General features: G+C 34.2%; 2 protein-coding genes and 1 long non-coding RNA gene across 3 annotated transcripts; 1 reads left to right on the forward strand and 2 right to left on the reverse strand.

The window, feature by feature from the left end:
• The first annotated feature begins 1559 nt into the window (after positions 1–1559).
• LOC100375049 (protein-L-isoaspartate(D-aspartate) O-methyltransferase-like) lies at positions 1560–6585 on the forward strand. Its single transcript, XM_006824292.2, has 7 exons — positions 1560–1611; positions 4251–4355; positions 4625–4656; positions 5256–5360; positions 5636–5756; positions 5975–6060; positions 6403–6585. The coding sequence occupies exons 1-7, from the start codon at positions 1560–1562 to the stop codon at positions 6583–6585; spliced, it is 684 nt and encodes a 227-aa protein (XP_006824355.1).
• A 2691-nt stretch (positions 6586–9276) lies between these two features.
• Positions 9277–10044, reverse strand: LOC146745489 (uncharacterized). Its single transcript, XM_085498712.1, has one exon. It carries the CDS (start codon positions 10042–10044, stop codon positions 9277–9279), a length of 768 nt encoding a protein of 255 aa, XP_085354838.1.
• Positions 10045–11377: 1333 nt separating this feature from the next.
• On the reverse strand, positions 11378–18441 carry LOC144341741 (uncharacterized). The gene is made up of 3 exons (XR_014929386.1): positions 18344–18441; positions 17400–17440; positions 11378–11663 (listed from the first exon to the last, which is right to left on the reverse strand). It is a non-coding gene; the product is annotated as an uncharacterized LOC144341741 (long non-coding RNA).
• Positions 18442–22103: the final 3662 nt, after the last annotated feature.

Here is a 22103-nt window from a genome sequence, read left to right on the forward strand (position 1 = left end):
GTTGACTACGAACCACGTGTAGTGGCGTGAAGCTAGGCGATTAGGTGCCGTACGCGAGCGCCGGTTCGAGTCACGCACGCAGTACGTGTTTACTATAATTAGACATAGTCTTTACCTTGCCGTTTATTCGGTGTTATTTGCTTACTTTACTTCCTATGTCGACAGCAACTATGAGTTTAAAATTATTTCTCAGTACTTATTCACTGTTACAAATGCTGTACCATTACTTTCACCATCCTACTACAGCCAGATCTGAAGGCCTTTGCCGCATTCTGGCCACGCTGTGTGGCGCGGATCGCGTGGACGGGTTTCATGTTCTCTGCACGTAATAAGCTCGGTTATTAAGCATCCTTTCTTGGGGATGCCCGGTGGCCGAGGGGAAGACGTGTAGTGGCGTGAAGCTAGGCGATTAGGTGCCGTACGCGAGCGCCGGTTCGAGTCACGCACGCAGTACGTGTTTACTATAATTAGACATAGTCTTTACCTTGCCGTTTATTCGGTGTTATTTGAAAACAAAATGTAGTTGTACTAGTAGGACTTGTGGCAATATAATTCAACAGTATTGAATACTCTAGCTCTAACGCCATTAGTCATTTTGTCTAGATTATTAAGTGGGGTTCTATCCTTATTCTGTCATCGTAAATTATAAAGTGATTTTAACATATTCAAGTTATCTCTCCATACCAAATATTTAATTAAGTAATTCAAACATACTGTTTTGTTTTTAACAAAGTAGAATGTCTTTCGTCGTTTATATGAACGTTTACAATAATTTGTGTTTAGTATATAGAATAATATTTTCTTTTTTTTTTATACAAATGATTACATGACTTAAAAGCAAATACTACATTTGCGAAAATTGTTTTGCAGAACAAAGAGACATGTATCAAACAGACACTTGATTGCATCAAGATCTATAAATTCAGAGTTCAGTCATCTGTTGACGCATGTCTTGCTTTTATGGATAACACACATTTCAGGTAGACAGTGAGTAACAGTGTCTGTAACATTCCCACGCAAACGTAATTATTCAAGCCCGGTTTCTATTAAATTATTGTAAACAGACGCGGTAAAACCTAACGAACCACCGTTATTGCAAACTCCGAATACACAATATACATGTAGTGAAAGTTCAGTAAGTTTAGCAACGTACCTCAATACACCTGTTCACGTGGACGACATTTCAGTTCTTACTTGTTGCACGCGGCAAAGACAATCACATTAACTCTCATCAGAACCTATGCTGTACCATGCCAGGAGTCAGTCGTCGATTTGCCACACTTCTCTATTTGACAAAATTTGCATAAGAATTCATTGCATACAACTTCGATCGCAAACATAGAAAAACAATATGTAGATTCAGTTTTATTCTGACATACATGTAAGAGTATTACAAGGGAAATTCCATAGGTCAAAAATCGTGTGGTGTTTGCTGAGGAAAACAATAAATGTAACTTTATTGCAGTGTTGCTAAGCAATCTTACACGCCCCGTAACTAACCGATTCGACTAGCCCATCACTTGCTTGGTTCAAAGTTCACAGAAGCACAGTGTTAAGCCATGGCACGATTCAGTGGAGCAAATCACAAGGAATTAATCAACCATCTTCGCGGTGAGTTCCGGCTGTTTGTTACATTAATTTACATATTGGGTTGCGTATCTATGGTGCATTGCACTTTTCTGTACAAATGACCACATGCGTTTCAGCTTAGTTCGAGTGAACATAACTATAAAGCGTGTTTTTTTAGCTTTGAAAAAGAAATCTGATATTGTATCCGAATACATATCAAAAAGTTGTGTTTGTGAGAAATGTAGTTTCGTTTTTTTTTAAAATAAGGTGGAAATCAGAAGCACGTACACATTCCACTGCCCCATCACGTGGCGGTCAAGAGCTAGTATCAGGAGGGAGTAAAGTATTGATAAGTTGCACCATATATCACGTAGACAGGTATCTTAAAATAAACAGGTCAGTTTGTTTAGATTTAACAAACCGTTACTATAACACGTAAAACTGATAACTCATATAATATACTGTGAGGCGTTTGACAATGTTGTAAACACGGACTTTGAACTTTGAACACCGACCAAATGTCAGACAAGCGCAAACTAGTACCAGACAAACAGGTCAGGTCAAACCATAGAAACGTGCCCATCTTTTTTAGCTAACAATAACGCTATGTCAGGACAGTTTGTATCTGTATAACTAGATATGCGATACAAATTGACTGTGAAAGATTGGTATTTTTTCCTGATTTGTAGGAATCTAAAAAATGTGTTTCACAACTTATCTCTTTATTTAGTTTCATGCCGTAATCAAGATGGCGGCCCCATATAGTAAATATTGCATTTATTTTATTATCACTTGTGCGCCATCTGACTGTGTCTTCATTCGTCTTTTTTTATCTCTATAAGAGGAGACAAATAATCAAAACACACAGACAGTTCGTGATCGAGACATTTCAAGAATGCTGGCAAGTCAGTCGACGTAACGTCCGATATTATCACATTATTATCGACACGATTGCAGTTCGCATTTATTTAATTTCAAGTCGCCTCAATAAATAACGTGACTTTCATCAAATACGGACTCTTGTCAGACAGTTTGAGGTTTAGGCTGCTTCATTTGACATGGGAATCTCCTTGCTTGGTCGATAACATATTTATTAAACTCTAACCAAAAGGAAAACAGTGACAAATATCATTAGGTTGATGTTCTTATCTCGAGATTAAGTGCTCCGAACAACACGTAACTCCGATGGCAGCCATATTCTTCAGGTCGAACAAAGGCAAGATGACAAGATGAAGTCAATGGAGAAGGTATTCTCAATAACCACAGTTTTTTGAAAGAAATAGACAATTAAATGTCTGCATGTAGGATGCAAAGAAAATATACAGCAGTAGTAAATACCACAAAGTCATTAGCAAAATGCTAGTAGTAGCAGACGACCAGTTCCTGGCGTTTTAGCCGTTCCACTTTCCCAGGAAAGTTTGAATACATTGACGTCATTAAGCCTCGTAATTTTGTAGTCGTTCGACCTCAACAAAATGGCTGTTACTAGAGTTACGTAATGTTTAGTGAGATAAATCCCTTAAAAACAACTCCAAACAGATGATTGTTGACACTGTTTTTGCACTAGCGGGTGTTTAATAAACATACTGTCGAATATGGTGAGTTCTATATGAAAATGGTGTACTTTCATCGAATTTTATTTGCGACGCCATTTGGCGCAAGTCCCTGGGATGAACCTTAGCTCATCTGTGTCGATAAAAACCATAATTTCTAAAAATAACAAATTTAATGACACCAAATGTATCCGGAATGACTAAAATAGCATCATGAAAACTAAAGACCAACACAAGAAGAGATATGAACCCACAGCTAGACCCACCCCGTTTGCGTTTTCGACATTTTTCAGATGTTGTAACCAGTAATCCAATACGAAAGAGCAACTGTTGGCTGGTTCCCGCCTCAAGTGTCATGGCGCAACTGTCATATGAGACCTGTAACTAGTAATGGGTCCAGCATTCTGATTCGTCTATCACTTTCCCGTTGCACAGAAACAGCGAGAAATGCTAGAACTATCTCAAATATGAAGTATAAGCAGGCAAACTGTATAGACATGGCGTAATGAGAACTTTTCTTTACGGAAAACAAATACAAGAATGTTTTCAAATTACGTCACTTAGTTACGTGCCCTTGGGTCGGAATCCCGGCCCAGTGAAACAATATATCGATTACTAGTTACCTGCGTCCAACTTACCGTTCGCAAGAGATGCCAGGAACCAGCGAAGTGCAACTGTATACCACACTTATATAGAGTGGTTTGCGCATGCGCCCAACCAAACGCAGCGTCTCCCAAATATCGCTTATCGTAATATGCTGTAATCCGCGAACCGCTAAGTTGAATCGAAAACAGTACAGCCAAGTCGATGATTTCTTAGAGATAACATGTTTCTATTTATCATATTTTCCAAACGTCTAAACGTAATTTTATTCTGTAACTTACACAATTCTTTGGAATAATTTGATTTAAATTCAGAAAATGAAAAATAAAATAGTCATGAACGTTAGCCGCTATTTTCAAAAACAAATATCTCACACGTCGTGTTCAAAATAAATATAAGATGTACGTTTTCGTTTAAATACATTGTTTACAAGAACAAGGCTTCTTCACATAACTTATATACTGGTATATGATCTGTAACGCAATATAAGTTTACTCATTTGTCGTGTTTTTGCGATTCCTTTAGACACTGGCAGTATAAAAACTGATCGTATTTATGACGCCATGATGGCAGTTGAAAGAGGAGATTTCACAAAGAGCAACCCGTGCACGGATGCACCTCAGAGCGTTGGTATGTATATAACGAACTTTAGTTCGAAACCAATCGTTCGAGCATATTCGATATAGATGAAAGACTTTAAACACAAACGGCCGCCTCGTAGAATTTTCCCACAAACAGTGCTTCAATATCTCTCATCGTTGAGTTCATTATTCCAAATGATTACATAGAGAACATTTGAAAAACAATTTAAAATAAACATTACTTTCTCACTCTCTGAAATATTTCTGCAGCCATTTGCGTTTTTGACCCTTACATCTATCTTGTCCTCTCATTTATAGGTTATTCAACAACAATAAGCGCTCCACACATGGTACGTATATATTATTTGTGTGACTTATAATAGTGTTTCGTAGTTCTATTGTTTATAATGGTCACCCATTACCATTGAAAAGACACGATGTTACTAAGAACAGTTTTCAATTGCAGCCATTTTACCGACAAAATAAAAAAAAACTTTTTCGTCGCTCATAGAAGACACTAATTAAACGAGCTCATTGGGCCCGATAGTATGTTTTCGGACGTCACAAGCATACAAACGATTAAATATATTTATATACGGCTATGGATTTTTTTTCCCATGTCGTCTAGATAATTTCGTAGGACATGATCATAACATTGCTGACAACTTCTGCAAATTTGTTTAAATTCGTAATGCGTAAAACACTGTGAATATGTCAGTTTGTGCTTGTTTGTGGAATAGATCGACAACAACAAAAGCACAATCTACGTTCACAAAGACTACAACTAAATGCAATGTTTACGTAAGGGGGTGGTGGTAGTCAAGTCTACATGGCGTACATCATAGTAGTAATATCTGGTAAAAACAAAACACAAGTTTCTTTATATGAGTTTCTTCGCATATAATACCAGTTACTTCACATGCTTTACCCATTTGCGCTCTTTACACAGCATGCCCATGCTCTGGAATTACTATCAGACAAGTTACAGGAAGGCAGTCGAGCTTTAGATGTTGGATCTGGTACTGGTTACCTTACAGTGTGTATGGCTCTCATGGTACGTAATTAACTCTAAATTACAATATTTAGATTCATGGGCGTATAAGTAGTTCTTACATTTCATGTAATTATTCTTATAATAATAAATGATAGATTAAGACATATTGCCAATATATATATACATCGAAGGAGACTGAAGAGCATGTATTGCACTAGTTTAGACAGGCCAATGAAACATGCTGGTACATATTTTCGTCATGCTGTCGCCGATTACACATAATACTGTAGTATTTATTTCTCGTGCTTATCATAAATGTATTTGCAACATAATAGTGCGGAGAGAGTGGTAAAGCTGTGGGTATTGATCATATACAAGAATTAGTGGAATCATCGGTGAAGAATGTGAAGAAACAACATTATGATCTGTTGACGTCGGGAAGAGTGATACTAATAAGTATATTTATTTATCTGCTTGTTTGTGTGCTTAATTGATTTTATTTCGTCTGCCCGAATCTGTGAATTCTGTATTTGAATGTTTATTCATAACAATGTATGTTTAATGGCTCGTCTATTTCATCGATTGCTCTGCTAGTGTGTAATATATTATAATAGGTTTATGCGCAGAACGATTTCTGTATGATATAACTCATACATAGTGTTGCATATTTCCAGATGGTGAAGGCAGAGACGGATACGCTGAAGAAGGTCCGTATGATGCAATACATGTCGGAGCAGCACCTGACGTAGTTCCCCAGGCTGTAAGTACATACATAATTGATTATGTTTATACTCATTCCTAAGAAATAGTTGAAATAATTGAGTTTGTTTATACTCATTCCTAAAACAAAAATGAAATAATTGAGTTTATTTATACTCATTTCTACGAAATAGACGCCGAAATTTCGCCTTGATTGGCCGCATTATAGCTTGCACTCTATATTGGGCACGTGCTTTGTGAACTCTGAGGTTGCCGACATCAGTTCAAGTATACAAACACACAGCAATTTGAGTATACCAAATGATCATAACATACAGAGCGACAAATAGTTTCAACTGTATATCGCACAAACATTGGTTATTGTATTTCTTTTCATTTTCAGTTACTTGACCAGTTAAAACCTGGCGGACGTCTAGTTCTTCCCGTTGGTCCCAGGGGAGGCAAACAAGTGTTGCAGCGGCATGACAAATCCCCAAATGGGAAGCTTGTAAAAACAGAGCTAATGAACGTCATATACGGATCACTGACTAGCGTGGATAACCAGTGTCCTGATTTATGGAAATGATTAGTTATATACCATGGTTTTATAATAGGAATGTTTGCTGAAATATTTTTGCGCAATATGAATCTTGCTATTCATCACTCTCAAAGGCTTGTCATTTGTATAATTGTACTAAAAAGAATATAATGCTCGTTCAGATTTGTTAGACAACGACAGGGTGTATTGTACGTGTAATTATGTTTAAATTGTAATATAGACAGACATTTGCATTTTACTCTTTTTCTTATGGTAACCAATTGTAAGACCCAGAGACGAGAGCATAGCAGAATTCATAGTCATAGACTTTAGAAATATGTTAACGCACCTACAATTTATATATTATGTTTAATGTTATCGCTAACCACAAATAAATATTTGTCTAAGTGCAGTTCAAGTGTTGTATTTAATTGGTAGATTAGGGCGGTACAAATGTTTATAAGCAAACAATAAGTTCGTATTGTATGCTTTCGATGAGTTGTCCTACGAATGGTCAAAACAGAGTTGAAATATTGGTCTCTCAGTTCATGTATGCTTGGAAATAGCAACGATGAGTTGCACACGTTGTCACAGTAGTTGAAGACAAAAATAGCGTTAGTTTCAAATGACGTCATTGAGCATTCATTCACAATCATTAAAAAAACAGAGAGTCACAATAAAGCAAATCATTCTGGGCATTAGTAGTTCAAATAGCTTGTCAGCGGTTCTAATTCGATTTCAAAATAAAATTATTTTTTCAAAATTCATATTCATCATTACAGCAAAAAATATACTAATTATGCAAATTAGGTAATTAATATGCATGGATATTGAAAAAAAAAACTTACGGGAGTGTCATTGTAATGTCAATTTAAAATTGAGTAATCATTATGCAAATTAGGTAATTAAAATACTTGGATTTTTCCACAAAACTAATCAGATCTCCAGATTTTTCTATGACATCTATGTACTAAGTTTAATTGTCATTTGATTGTTAGTACTTGAGTGAGTCCTTAGTTAGGTAATTAATATGCATGTATTTTTACACAAAAAATAATCAGGTCTACACTATGTTCGAGTGCATATAAGTTTCATCAAACTCCAATCAATAGTTCTTTATATATCAGAGTAACAGTCATGGAACAGCTAATAATTAGCTAATTATCATGCAAATTAGGTAATTATTATGCATGGATTTAACCAATCAGATCGATTTTGTGCATTATTCTGGAGAATCTATGAATTAAGTTTCATTAAAAACAAAAATATGGTTCTTGAGATAATAGCAGTAGAACAGGTGGAACAGGTGTGTCGTTACAACGATGATAAGACGTGTATGTGTGTACATACACGTCTTACCATCGTTGTAACGACACACATTGAACTAGCTCTTAATATAGTTGCGTTATGTTTGGATTAAAACGCGACTCACAATTCAACATAGAATGTTCATTCCAAGGATACATCAAATTACGATAGGGTGAACGAATTGTGAGACAAACTTACAATTCTAAAAATCGTAATAGAAATTAGCGACTATGTAAACAAAATAGTACATGTTAAGATCATAAAAGCAGAAGTCACGGCAGCCAACATATGAAGACTTTAGAATTGATTCAATTAAGCCTCGTGATTCATGTCAACAAAAAGACATGCGATGAACAGAAAAGAATAGGAAAAGAGCAGTATGGATTTATGAAACATACAAAAATGCACTTGTCACGTTTTTACGAATTATGTGAAAGTTCTATTGAAATGAAACAGAGTATTTATTTATGTTTACTCATCGATTACTAAAGCTTTTGTAGTGAAACACGAGCATAGATATGCACGAAGATTTAAACATAACCGAGAGAAAAACATACAACTATATTGAAACAAACAGCAGGCATGAACAATTAACAAATACGAAAACTAAAGAGAGGAGTACACCGAGCATGGATGTTGTTACCTGACCTTTTCAATTTATATAGTTACAGGTGTTAATAGTCTAGTGATAGGAGGCTATAACATGAACAATTTAAGATATGTAGATGAGAAGAGACCAAAGAGAACAGTTACAGAATATGTTTGATATGGTGATAATTGAGAATGCACAAAGAAGGTTATCAGATGATTGCAAAATGGCTGAATACATAGTAAGCAAGAAACCAGATATACAAGACTGTCAAATAACAGAGAATCAGCAATGAAACAGGTTGAGAACTTAAAATTACCTTGGGAGTTTAATTACATCAGACAGAAGCATCGATAGTAAAATAAAGAACAGAGTTGGAATTTCAAATACTCACAAAATAAAACCAAAATTAAAAATATTGTCATACATTCTCTACTCTATGGCGATGGATGTTGGACAATATAACAAACTATGGAAATATGTGGTTTTACAAAAGAATTCTTTGAATATCTTGGACTTATGAGGAAGTACTATCTAAGGCGGGGAATAAAAAAGAAACGTTTTGGAACAATAAGAGAGAGACAGTTGAAAATGGAAAGAAGAAGTGCTAGAGGAAAACAGAGAGACTCACTTTCAGTCTCGGCTATTGGATGAGTTACATATATTATTATCTCATAAATTATTAGTATAGTTTTATTTATTCCAATTTATACAACATTGTCTACATAGGCCAAAATAAGTCACGTGCCTCTCCCTCAAATTATGGGCGGTCATTCGAGAATAAGATCTATTTAAAAGTAATTTGGATACATGTAATCGTTTGTTGTAGTTATATTGACTTTCTATTCATGGAGTGTTTCTACGATATCAGTATACCACTGAGTTACTGCTATTTTAACAGGTCTATCTTTACTCACAGCGATTCCCGAAGGATACTTTACAAGATTACTAAACGCATTATCAAAAAGGAAATGGCTGTTGTACAACATGATTTTATGACTCCAAGAAGAAGTGACGTAGGTATTGTCGTCACCGTCGACGCTAATACCACAAGGAAGATACGACTTGCCATTCAAGTCTCTACAGATATATGTGTGCGGGTTTCCAAGATTAGCGTCGAGGACTTGAAGGCTGTGATTATACTGATCAGACACGATTACTTCATCCTTACTGTTGACTGCAAGAAAGTGGGGATTTTTCAGCCGTTGACTGCCAGATGGCGAATATGTCTTCAGATGTTTCCCGTCTGATGTATATTTCTTTATACTGTGTCTATTCCCCTTCCAGTCGGTTACAAATACGTATTTGCCATCCTGAGACAGCGCGATTGCTTTAGGGTCGATGATGCCACTATCTGGAAAGGTGCCAAGTAACTCGTTGTCGTCACTAAACACCACCACCTGTTTATTGCCGGCGTCGGTGACAAAGTAATAGCCTTCAGAAGACACTGCAACATCCCACGGTTCGAACTTTCTCTCGAATGTTTTATAGTCCAAGAGAAGATCACATGTCCCTTCCCAGTGCAGTATCTGTACACGGTTGTTTTCGGTGTCAGCCACTGCTAATCTTCCCAGGTGGTCGATAGTAATTCCACGAGGCCAGTCAAACATCCCGCGGTCTGATCCGCGCTTGCCTATTGTCTTTGTCGGCTTAAGAACTAAATAAAATAAGGTAGGAAGTAAGATATTATTGGAAGATATTAATCTCGTGTTTCATATTTGCATAATTTCAACTACTTCCACTTTCCATCTCAGGGAAATAGTTTTGCCCATGATTACACCAGGCTTTATTTTTGTGCCGAATTTTATTCTGCATGTTGATTCTGACGTCAGAGATTTAAATTGCGCATGTCCATATAGTCATTTTAAGTGCGCATTCACTGCACGCTAATTCAAGATCTTTTATGGAGTAACAAGGATTACATACACTTTAAGAGATGATTGTCAAACTTGACTTTAGTTTGACATGAAACTCGACTGTCTGATGGTATTGATCCGATAACATATCCCGATATTATTAAGATGTGGATAATTCGCTTTATAATAATATTTCTACGCATATTGTATAATGAACATTATAGTTAAAAGGAAGCCCAATGTTTCTAATCAGAAATGGAATTGACTTTTTATAAGGGTTTAAAAGAAATATGGTGTTGATACGTATTATTACCTTTGGGTAAGCCAGTGGCAGCAACGGTGATCTTATTTATTGGTTTCTGTTTAGCTTTAGCCATTGCCTCCTTCTTTGCTATGATATGAGCTGCAAAAACAAAAATAGTATTAATATCATTAAACTAGTTTATTTGGGTTTTGTAAAATATGAGACACGTTTTGGGTGTCCTTATTGTGTGTCACAATCATACCTCTTTGAGATTTTACTGAAGTAGATTCCTCGACTGATATTTGCGAAATTTGCCTGGGTTCTTCACTTAGTGATCTAGAGGACGGCTCTGTAAAACAGAAAAATGGAAAAATGTTTAATTAATTTAATAAAAAACAAACAAATATCAACTACTGTCACGACACATAATTATATGGACTTCATTATTATATTATAAATTGAATACTATGGTATATATTAAATGTGTGACAATGGTATAATTTTAAAGTAGCTGATCGCTTGTCCAATTGACATCACCAGTATAGCTCCAGTCATGCATGTTTGATATCCTTATATGATATCGTAGCAAACCATACCAAACCACACTTTAAGCTGATACGATTGATTGATTGTGTCGAGACGAATAGATGAACGTAAATACACATCAAAAACCCATGAATATGATTTGTTATATAATATTCATATATTGAATTATGCGCATTCGCTTTGCAATATTGATATACATCAGTAATTCAAGTGCATGCAAATAAGGTTGTGTACGCAATATTTAATAATTCAATTATTCAATAATTATTTCACATCATAATTAGATCGATTAAGAGCTTACGTACTTTGATGATTGCCGATTACATCTATCACTTTTTCCGCCACTGACACAAGTTCCATCTTCTCGAGAGCTGATACCAAGTCATCAGTGTTTGGTTTGTGGGTTGTATCTTGCCATAACCTCAGCATTTGGTATGCTCGCTCCGTTGAATCCTGCTCGTCGTGTTGTATTTTGTTGATTTGAGCATCGGATATTTTCAGTTTTCGTCCAATCATTTTCCATTTTTCTACAGGAATACACAAAGAGATGTCGACCAAGCAGTCCGTCTGTAGCTTCTCACGTCTGTGGGTGAATATCAAACATTCTTTTTTTAATTTAGGGTCACTGCACTTTTAGCCTGACGAGGTCATGTGAGTGCTACAAACCCAACACATGCCTGACGTGAACGACGTACTTTTTCACTTACCGACGATTTTTTTGTCGGTGCCAATCAAATTGCAAGAACGTCAAGATAGTGACAACCATCAAAGTGTAACCATTCACGGTATTCACTAAAACGAAGGACCGCAAAGGACCGAACCAAAAGACCAAAAGGACTCAAACGGGTGTAATGACTATAAACCGCTATAAACATTGTTATATGTTGCATTTGTTTACAAATTATGCGGCACAGATTAAATTTACATTAATACCTTGATAAATATATTACATGATGAATATAAATCTGGTTTAAAATGCCACTCATTTAATAAAACTTGTAATTTAGGGCCATTCATTTAATAAAATTGATATTATAGAGGCACTCATTTAATATATCTTATACTATATGGACACCCATTTAATACATCTTATAATATAGGGACACCCATTTATCAATTCCGAAATTATTTGATGAATCTGATATTATAATGACACTCATTTAATAAAACTCATATTATAGGGCCACTCATTTAATAATTCGTATATTATAGGGACACCCATTCAATATATCTGATACTATAGGACCATTTATTTAACAAATCTGATATTATAATGCAACTCATTTATTCAATCTTATATTATCCGTCCAGTGATTTGATAAATCTGATATAATAATGCCAGTCATTTAATAATTTGTATATTATACGGCCACTCATTTAATAAATGTTATAGTATAAGGACACCCATATAATGAGTCTGACATTATAGGACCACTCATTCAATAAATCTGATATTAAAGGGCCAGACATTTAATAAATCTTATATTATAAGACTACTCATTTAATACATTTTATATTATATGGCCACCCATTTAATAAATCTGATATTATAGGGCCACTCATGTAATTAATCTGATATTATGGGGCCACTCATTTAATGAATCTGACATTATGGGACCACACATTTAATGAATCTGATATTATAGGGACACCTATTAAATGAATCTTATATTTTAAGGCCACCCATTTAATGAATCTGATATTATAGGGACACCAATTTAATGAATCTGATATTATAGGGACACTCGTTTAATGAATCTGGTATTATGGGGTCACTCATTTAATGAATATGATATCATAAGGCCACTCATTTAATGAATGTGATATTATGGGGCCACTCATTTAATGAATCTGATATTATAGGGATACTTATTTAATGAATCTGATATTATAGGGACACCTATTTAATGAATCTGATATTATAGGGACACCTATTTAATGAATCTGATACTATAGGGCCACTCATATAATGAATCTGATATTATAGGGACACTTATTTAATGAATCTGATATTATACGGACACCTATTTAATGAATATGATATTATAGGGACACCTATTTAACAAATCTGATATTATAATGCAACTCGTTTATTAAATCTTATATTATCAGGCCAATGATTTGATAAATCTGATATTATAATGACACTCATTTAATGAATCTGATATTATGGGGCCACTCGTTTAATAAATTTGATATTATGGGACCAATCATTTAATGATTCTTATATAAGGCCCCTCATGTAATAAATTTGATATTATACTGACACCTTTTTAATGAATCTGATATTATAGGGCCACTCATTTAATGAATATGATATTATAGGGCCACTCATTTAATGAATCTGATATTATGGGACCACTCATTTAATGAATCTGATATTATGGGACCACTCATTTAATGAATCTTATATTATAGTTCCACTCAATCAATAAATTTGGTATTATACGGACACCTATTTAATGAATCTGATATTATAGGGACGCCTATTTAATGAATCTGATATTATAGGGCCACTCATTTAATAAATCTGGTATATTATAGAGACATTCATTTAATAAATTTGATATTATGGGGCCACTCATTTAATGAATCTGATATTATAGGGCCATTCATTTAATGAATCTGATATTATGGGGCCACTCATTTAATGAATCTGATATTATGGAACCACACATTTAATGAATCTTATATTATAAGGCCACTCATTTAATAAAGATGATATTATAGGGACACCTATTTAATGAATCTGATATTATAGGGACACCTATTTAATGACTATGATATTATAGGGCCACTCATTTAATGAATCTGATATTATAGGGACACCGATTTAACAAATATGATACTATAATGCAACTCATTTATTGAATCTTATATTATCAGGCCAATGATTTGATAAATCTGATATTATAACGACACTCATTTAATGAATCTGATATTATGGGGCCACTCATTTAATGAATCTAATATTATGGGACTACTCATTTAATGATTTTTATATTATAAGGCCCCTCATTTAATAAATCTGATATTATACGGACACCTATTTAATGAATCTGATATCATAGGGACACCTATTTAATGAATCTGATATTATAGGGCCACTCATTTAATTAATTTGATATTATAGGGCCAGTCATTTAATGAATCTAATATTATAATACCACTCATTTAATAAATCTGATATTTTATAAAGACATTAATTTAATAAATTTGATATAATGCAGCTACTCATTTAATGAATCTGATATAATAGGGCCACTCATTTAATGAATTTGATATTATGGGGCCACTCATATAATGAATCTGATATTATGGGACCACTCATTTAATGAATCTTATATTATAAGGCCACTCATTTAATAAATCTGATATTATACAGACACCTATTTAATGAGTCTGATATTATAGGGACACTCATTTAATGAATCTGGTATTATGGGGCCACTCATTTAATGAATCTGATATTATAGTGTCACTCATTTAATGAATCAGATATTATAGGGACACCTATTTAATGAATTTGATATTATGGGACCACACATTCAATGAATCTTATATTATAAGGCCACTCATTTAATAAATATGATATTATAGGGACACCTATTTAATGAATCTGATATTATAGGGACACTCGTGTAATGAATTTGGTATTATAGGGACACTTATGTAATGAATCTAATATTACACGGACACCTATTTAATGAATCTGATATTATAGGGACACCTATTTAATGAATTTGCTATTAAACGGACACCTGTTTAATGAATCTGATATTATAGGGACACCTATTTAACAAATCTGATATTATAATGCAACTCATTTATTAAATGTCATATTATCAGGCCAATGATTTGATAAATCTGATATTATAATGACACTCATTTAATAAAACTCATATTATAGGGCCACTCATTTAATAATTCGTATATTATATGGCCACTCATTTAAGAATTCGTATATTATAGGGAAACCCATTCAATATATCTGGTGTTATAGGGCCATTCATTTAACAAATCTGACATTATAATGCAACTCATTTATTAAATCTTATATTATCAGTCCAATGATTTGATAAATATGATATTATAATGCCAGTCATTTAATAATTTGTATATTATACGGCCACTCATTTAATAAATGTTATATTATAAGGACACACATATAATGAGTCTGACATTATAGGGACATTCGTTTAATGAATCTGATATTATAGGGCCACTCATTTAATAAATCTGATATTAAAGAGCCAGACATTGAGTACATCTGATATAATAGGACCACTCATTTAATAAATCTGATATAATAGGACCACCCATTTAATAAATCTTATATTATAAGGCCACTCATTTAATACATTTTATATTATAATTCCACTCATTTAATATATTTTATATTATATGGCCACCCAGTTAATAAATCTGATATATTATAGAAACATTTATTTAATAAATTTAATATCATGGGTCTACTCATTTAATGAATCTGATATTATAGGGCCACTCATTTAATGAATCTGATATTATGGGGCCACTCATTTAATGAATCTGATATAATAGGACCACCCATTTAATAAATCTTATTTTATAAGGCCACTCATTTAATACATTTTATATTATAATGCCACTCATTTAATACATTTTATATTATATGGCCACCCAGTTAATAAATCTGATATATTATAGAAACATTTATTTAATAAATTTGATATCATGGGTCCACTCATTTAATGAATCAGATATTATAGGGCCACTCATTTAATGAATCTGATATTATGGGGCCACCCATTTAATGAATCTGATAATATATGGCCACTCATTTAATGAATCTGATATTATAGGGCCACTCATTTAATGAATCTGAAATTATGGGGCCACTCATTTAATGAGTCTGAATCTGATATTATAGGGCGACTCATTTAATGAATCTGATAATATAGGGACACCTATTAAACAAATCTGATATTATAACGACACTCATTTAATGAATCTTATATTATGGGGCCACTCATTTAATGAATCAGATATTATGGGACTACTCATTTACTGATTTTTATATTATAAGGCCCATCATTATATAAATCTGATATTATACGGACACCTATATAATGAATCTGATATTATAGGGACACCTATTTAATGAATATAATATTATAGGGCCACTCACTTAATGAATCTTATATTATAAGGCCACTCATTTAATAAATCTGATATTATAGGGACACTCGTTTAATGAATCTGTTGTTATGGGGACACTCATTTAATGAAAATGATATTATAGGGCCACTCATTTAATGAATCTGATATTATAGGACCACTCATTTAATGAATCTGATATTATGGGGCCACTCATTAAATGAATCCGATATTATTGGGACACTTATTTAATGAATCTGTTATTATAGGGACACTTATTTAATGAATCTGATATTATACGGACACCTATTTAATAAATCTGATATTATAGGGTCACTCATTTAATGAATCTGGTATTATGGGGCCACTCATTTAATGAATCTGATATTATACGGACACTTATTTAAGGAATCAGATATTGTACGTACACCTATTTAATAAATCTGATATTATAGGAACACCTATTTAATGAATCTGATATTATAGGGCCACTCATTTAATGAATCTGATATTATAGGGCCACTCATTTAATGAATCTAATTTTATGGGGCCACTCATTTAATGAATCTGATATTATGGGGCCACTCATTTAATGAATCTGATATTATAGGGACACTTATTTAATGAATCTGATATTATACGGACACCTATTTAATACATCTGATATTATAGGTCCAATATTTTAATGAATTTGATAATAAAGAGCCATACATTCAGTACATCTGATATTATAGGGACACTCATTCAATAAATCCTATATTAAAGGCCAATCATTTCATAAATTATATATTATAGGGCCAATCATATAATAAGTGGCATAATTCATCTAATTCGCCCTGCAATGATTGACATTTTTATTTAGAGTGGTCATCAATGTATTTACGGCGTCATGAACACATTGTTAATCATATTGGACATAAAATTAACATAAGAATGCGTTTCTATGATAAGTTAAAGATTAATGCTATGAACTTTGACTGATATTCAATAAAAACCAAATAACTGGTGTAAAAATGCATACCATTCTGCAAAAAAATGTATTATCAACAGGTCATTTTGTGTTTGTTAGTTAAAAATGTCATTTTGTTGGAACTATTATCAATTATTAGGTGGAATATATTATTCTAAATAGATTGTAACCCTACTGTTTGAATATAAATGAACATGTGGTCGTACTTACCTAGAGTACATGTTTTGTTATTGTAATTGATTGTAAGAAACCTGGTAAAACACATAAAGAGATGTTAATGATGTTTTGTGTTGTATGCATAATTATAACTATAATTATATTATAACAGTTTGATAACTGAAATGGAAGAAGAATACTCTTATTTTATTTGTTTGTCACTTAATGTTCGTATGTATAGAGCGGTTATGTAATATCGGCTTGTCTACACAGTCACAGATGTGGATTAGGGTATTTAATGCTGGATACTGCATTCTGTTTGTGATTTGTGACAACGAGGTCATAAGGGCAGTTGTGCATCTGTCAAGTCGATCCAAGGTTATACCTACTTCACTTCAAGGCATGTCTGTGTAAATGCAATATAGGGGTCTGCGTATTTGCGGCATTACAAAGGTCGCGAATGGTTGTACCACTACACGTATTTGTCCGAGTAGTCAAACGTAATTGAACAGAGTTCAGCAAGTTAACAATCGCATTTTTGTCAAATAAATATAGATTCCTAATTAAAGATTAATTCAATATGTCGTTTTCCCTGGTCACTACCTATCGGGATTGAAACTTCTCGCGTATTTGATTTTACCACATCAACACACAAAGAACTGCACACCACGGAATGAATTAAATTCCGTATCAACAACCCTCGCGAGAAACTGTGATTTTACTGCGTTCGCAACTGTACACTGCCACCTATCTCATAAAAAAATAATAATAAACACGAATTGTCGCAACCGGCGCGTGAGTATGGCAAACTGTTGGAAGAACAAAATGTGACCTAGTTGTTGTTAGGGGATCTCGACTGACATGGTGTGTTTTTCTGATCAATATCTACTATAACATGTTTAGTCTACAGTATTTGTGGATATAGCCTGTTCCATTACACCTAGAATAGCGTTACAAACAGTAAAAAGCGTATTGAATGAACAACAAAAGTAACTTACCTCGTATTGATTATGGACAATTCAATTTAAACACGAGCAGTTCTAGTCTGCTTGGTAACAACCAAGATGGCGGTGTTCATTAATCATTAAACATGTTTGCCAACACGATGTCACGTGTACTTGAACCTGCCTACCTTTCTATCAGCGTATCAGTTACACATACTAGCAAGTAATGTCAAATTGGCTTGCCTCAATTCTCCGCTGCTGTCGTTGTTGTTTTTTTTATAGGTAAATGCAATCAAGGTAAATAGAAAACAATTATATAGATCACGTGACATAAAAGATGAAATACTGAACCAGTTGTACTGTCCAAAGAACTTTGTGCGCTCAAAATGCACTTGGGATACAATATCGGTCATTGGCTTTATATGATGCTTTGAGATGGTTAATTTAGAAGTTGCTAATTATGCAAATTGTTTGAAAACATTGCTTAAAATTCCACATCGCGTTATATGTATTCTAGAAAGTTTTAGACCAATTTTCTCCGAATTCTGTGCAGGAAATAAAAAACAAGACTTCCATGAGGTAAATCATTGATCGGTGATTTGCCTATACACATTGTCACCTGTTGATTAAATGAGTATTTGGTGCGTAGAACAGAAAATAATCATTTATAGTCGTCATTATGTCTCCATTACGTGGTTGACAGGTTGTGGCTTGTCTGATACCCAACTGTGTACCTGGCCATGTCCTACAAGTATTGGAAGCCTAACGACACGCTATGTCCCAAGGCAAACCTTTACAATAAGCATGCCATTTTTACCGTGTATATATATATACTACATACCTCTCACAGTTATACCAGATTGGTGAAGGAGCCTGTTGTAACGATGAGAACGCCCTCCGCGAAGGCATTTTAGTGGGCATTTACCTCTTCATGAACACGGCTAAATGCATTGTGAATATTTAAACTCCAGTTGCATCAACAAGTTTTAATGATGGTTATTTCTATCACAGATTGTTGTAGCACAAGAATCTGTTTGTCCATAGAATTAAAATACGAGCCTTATTGGCCCCGTCTATTAATGGTGATGTTGAAAGTTATCAAATAAAGACGAGAAGTACAGTGATGAATGGGATGCTCGAGATCGAGGTTATGCAATATTATATTATTATAGCATTGTCAATATCAGCAAATTATGTGACGTCATTTCCACAGATTATTTGCGATAATGTATTATTGAGCATCAAGGCCCGTCCCATGCATAGGAATAGAATGTTGAGTTCGGAAAAAAATAAAGATATGGGCATTTAATAATAAGGGAAATTGTGGGGTGAAAACGATTGAAATTAAAACTGAAAATGAATAACTCTGAGCTATATAAAAATTATTTGTACTTAGTTTACATGGAAAATGTCATTCTCGCCAAACACAAAACAAACACAAACACAAAACGTCGTCTGGCCAATCCCAACTTCGCGAGAAACACTCGGTACCGACGACCAACGCGTAAATAAAAGTAGCTCCCACCAAAGGCAAACAGGATGGCCAGTTTTATCGATGTCAACGAATCCCAATTAAATGTGCTCGAAAATACAAGAAACGAAAACAATACTTCACAGCAGACTAAATAGGGAGTACGTGTTACGCCACCAATTTTGAAGACCTTCCTGTCGTTGAGCTCGCCGACTTGCTGTGGGAGTGTTACGCTTCAGCTCGCAAGCAAGATGGGGTGCAGTACAGCAAGCCGTCGCTGTCTGGTTTACGAGCTTCAATCCATCTACACATCACTGGTTCTCCCGATCATCGCAAAATTAACATCATGTAGGATAGGGAGTTCTAAGTTTGTCTACTTTTTGTGTACGTGTTGAAATGACCGCTGCACACTGTATTGTGCTTGTGTGTGTGAATGGGAATCGTTGCGTCAACGCGTTGACGTTATATACTGTACATGACGTGAGTTGTCCATTGCTTTGTTGTAACACATGGTTAAAATGAATTTACCACGTGTTTTTACGATCCCATTACTCCCAATTCAAACAGCACTCAAATTTCGCTTTACTCAACTTCGTTGTGAGAATGGGAACAATTGTGTTAATCACTTACGAGAATAATTTATTGAATCATAGGTTGTGATTCTTTTAAATAATTGTTTTGATTTGTTTTTTCATCATGTTTATATTAAGCTATGATACAGCTACATGTAGAATGAAATAAGTAGAATCGCTTGTGAGTGTAATTCCTCTGTGTATGATCGAAGATAAATTAGGAATCGTTAATGTCAGTATGGTTCTAAACTAATTACATAATTCTCCAAAACATATCGTTATTTGGAGATTGAAACTCAATTATGCAAAATTACATAATATGTACACTAATTTATTAATACGTAAACTATGTATATACTCTCGAATACAATTACACTAGATTACTAAATGAGGTTTAATGAGACTAGTTACATGAAATCGACTTGACAATGTTTTCATTAAATATGTCTGCCCAATCTTGGCAGGGAGATTATACCATTCAAACAAGGCAACGTCCAGTACTCAAAACCTCGTCAACCCTATTTATGCTAATAAAATAAATCGGTAAGTGAGATAATCTGAAACCATTCCAATGGAATTAAAAATAATCTACTAAAAATTAATTGCAAATTTCAACCTGACTTTAATGAGCAATTTGCGTTCGAGTTGCCCATATCGATCGTCCAATAAGCCTATTTTCAGGGATATCATTACTGCCGTATAAACTATACATTAACGGGCATGATTTCCAATAGTTTCATTAGATAAGCGATTACTCATACTTCTTCATTTGTTTCAACCTATTTTATTACACCATCAAATGGCCTGCTTCGAATCACAGAGATAGAATTAGCTGAAATCAATATGAGGGCAGTGTCTTAGATAAATCCGAATTGTACACGTGTACATGCTGTATATCGATAGGTAGAACCATTGTTCACCCCCACCTACACTACCCGCCCTAATTAACAAATGTACGTGGTACTGCAGTTCTGATACAACCTGATCGAGCATCCAGATATTGAAAACAAAAGTTCGATGTAAATATATATATGTCGTGAGCCAGTGTGTGATATTCATAATGACTGATGTAAAAAGTGTCCTGACGTTACTGAAAATACCATTCCACATTGAATCTCTCAATTCAGGTCATTGCAATCGAACGACGTAGTTTACTCTGCTACCAAAATGATCATGAACAGACGGAAAAAATCTGCTTAACAAAAGTTCGACCGACACTGAACATAACACATACGGTCCTTAAATAATCGTGAACCAAACGTAAATCAAAGATTAACCTGTGATTGTATATTTCACCTAATACAAACAAATGTTTACTATCTACCTCAACTGAACAAGTAAAACATTGGCTTTGTGTAAATACTTATCATTTGCGTACCATTACATGTCGCCTAAATATCACTCTAAAAGCCAGCCATACCCAAATATACTTCCCGAAGGTATTATTGTGAATCATTTTTTTTACCTTAATCCCGAATATTAGATGATTTCAATGGGACCTAGATTGCGAGTTTTAACTTGATTTTGTTCTGTATGAATACCGCGCTGCGAATAACAAGGTGCGTTGTGGGTTTACTAGCCCATTCAATAACGTCTACACAATTGGTGGTATTCAGAGGTCTTACCACTGCGTCTTCCGATACTTAAATATTATTGGGAGTGTTTTCTTCTTGCATAAATCCCGAAAATGTAGCACCTAGATCGCGATTTTTGACTTGACATTGGTCCGTACGAATAACTCGTTGCAAATGTAAACAAGGTGTGTTTTGGG

The sequence above is a fragment of the Saccoglossus kowalevskii genome, chromosome 5 (assembly GCF_978046115.1).
Source record: "Saccoglossus kowalevskii chromosome 5, keSacKowa6.1, whole genome shotgun sequence".
Lineage (NCBI taxonomy): Eukaryota > Metazoa > Hemichordata > Enteropneusta > Harrimaniidae > Saccoglossus > Saccoglossus kowalevskii.

Bases quoted from the DNA above. Each gene is read 5' to 3' on its own strand.
- LOC100375049 (XM_006824292.2), top strand. From the start codon at position 1,560: ATGGCACGATTCAGTGGAGCAAATCACAAGGAATTAATCAACCATCTT. The intron at 4,356-4,624 runs GTATGTATATAA...TCTCATTTATAG, and splicing joins GGATGCACCTCAGAGCGTTG to GTTATTCAACAACAATAAGC. The intron at 6,061-6,402 runs GTAAGTACATAC...TTTCATTTTCAG, and splicing joins CTGACGTAGTTCCCCAGGCT to TTACTTGACCAGTTAAAACC.
- LOC146745489 (XM_085498712.1), bottom strand. From the start codon at position 10,044: ATGTTTGACTGGCCTCGTGGAATTACTATCGACCACCTGGGAAGATTA.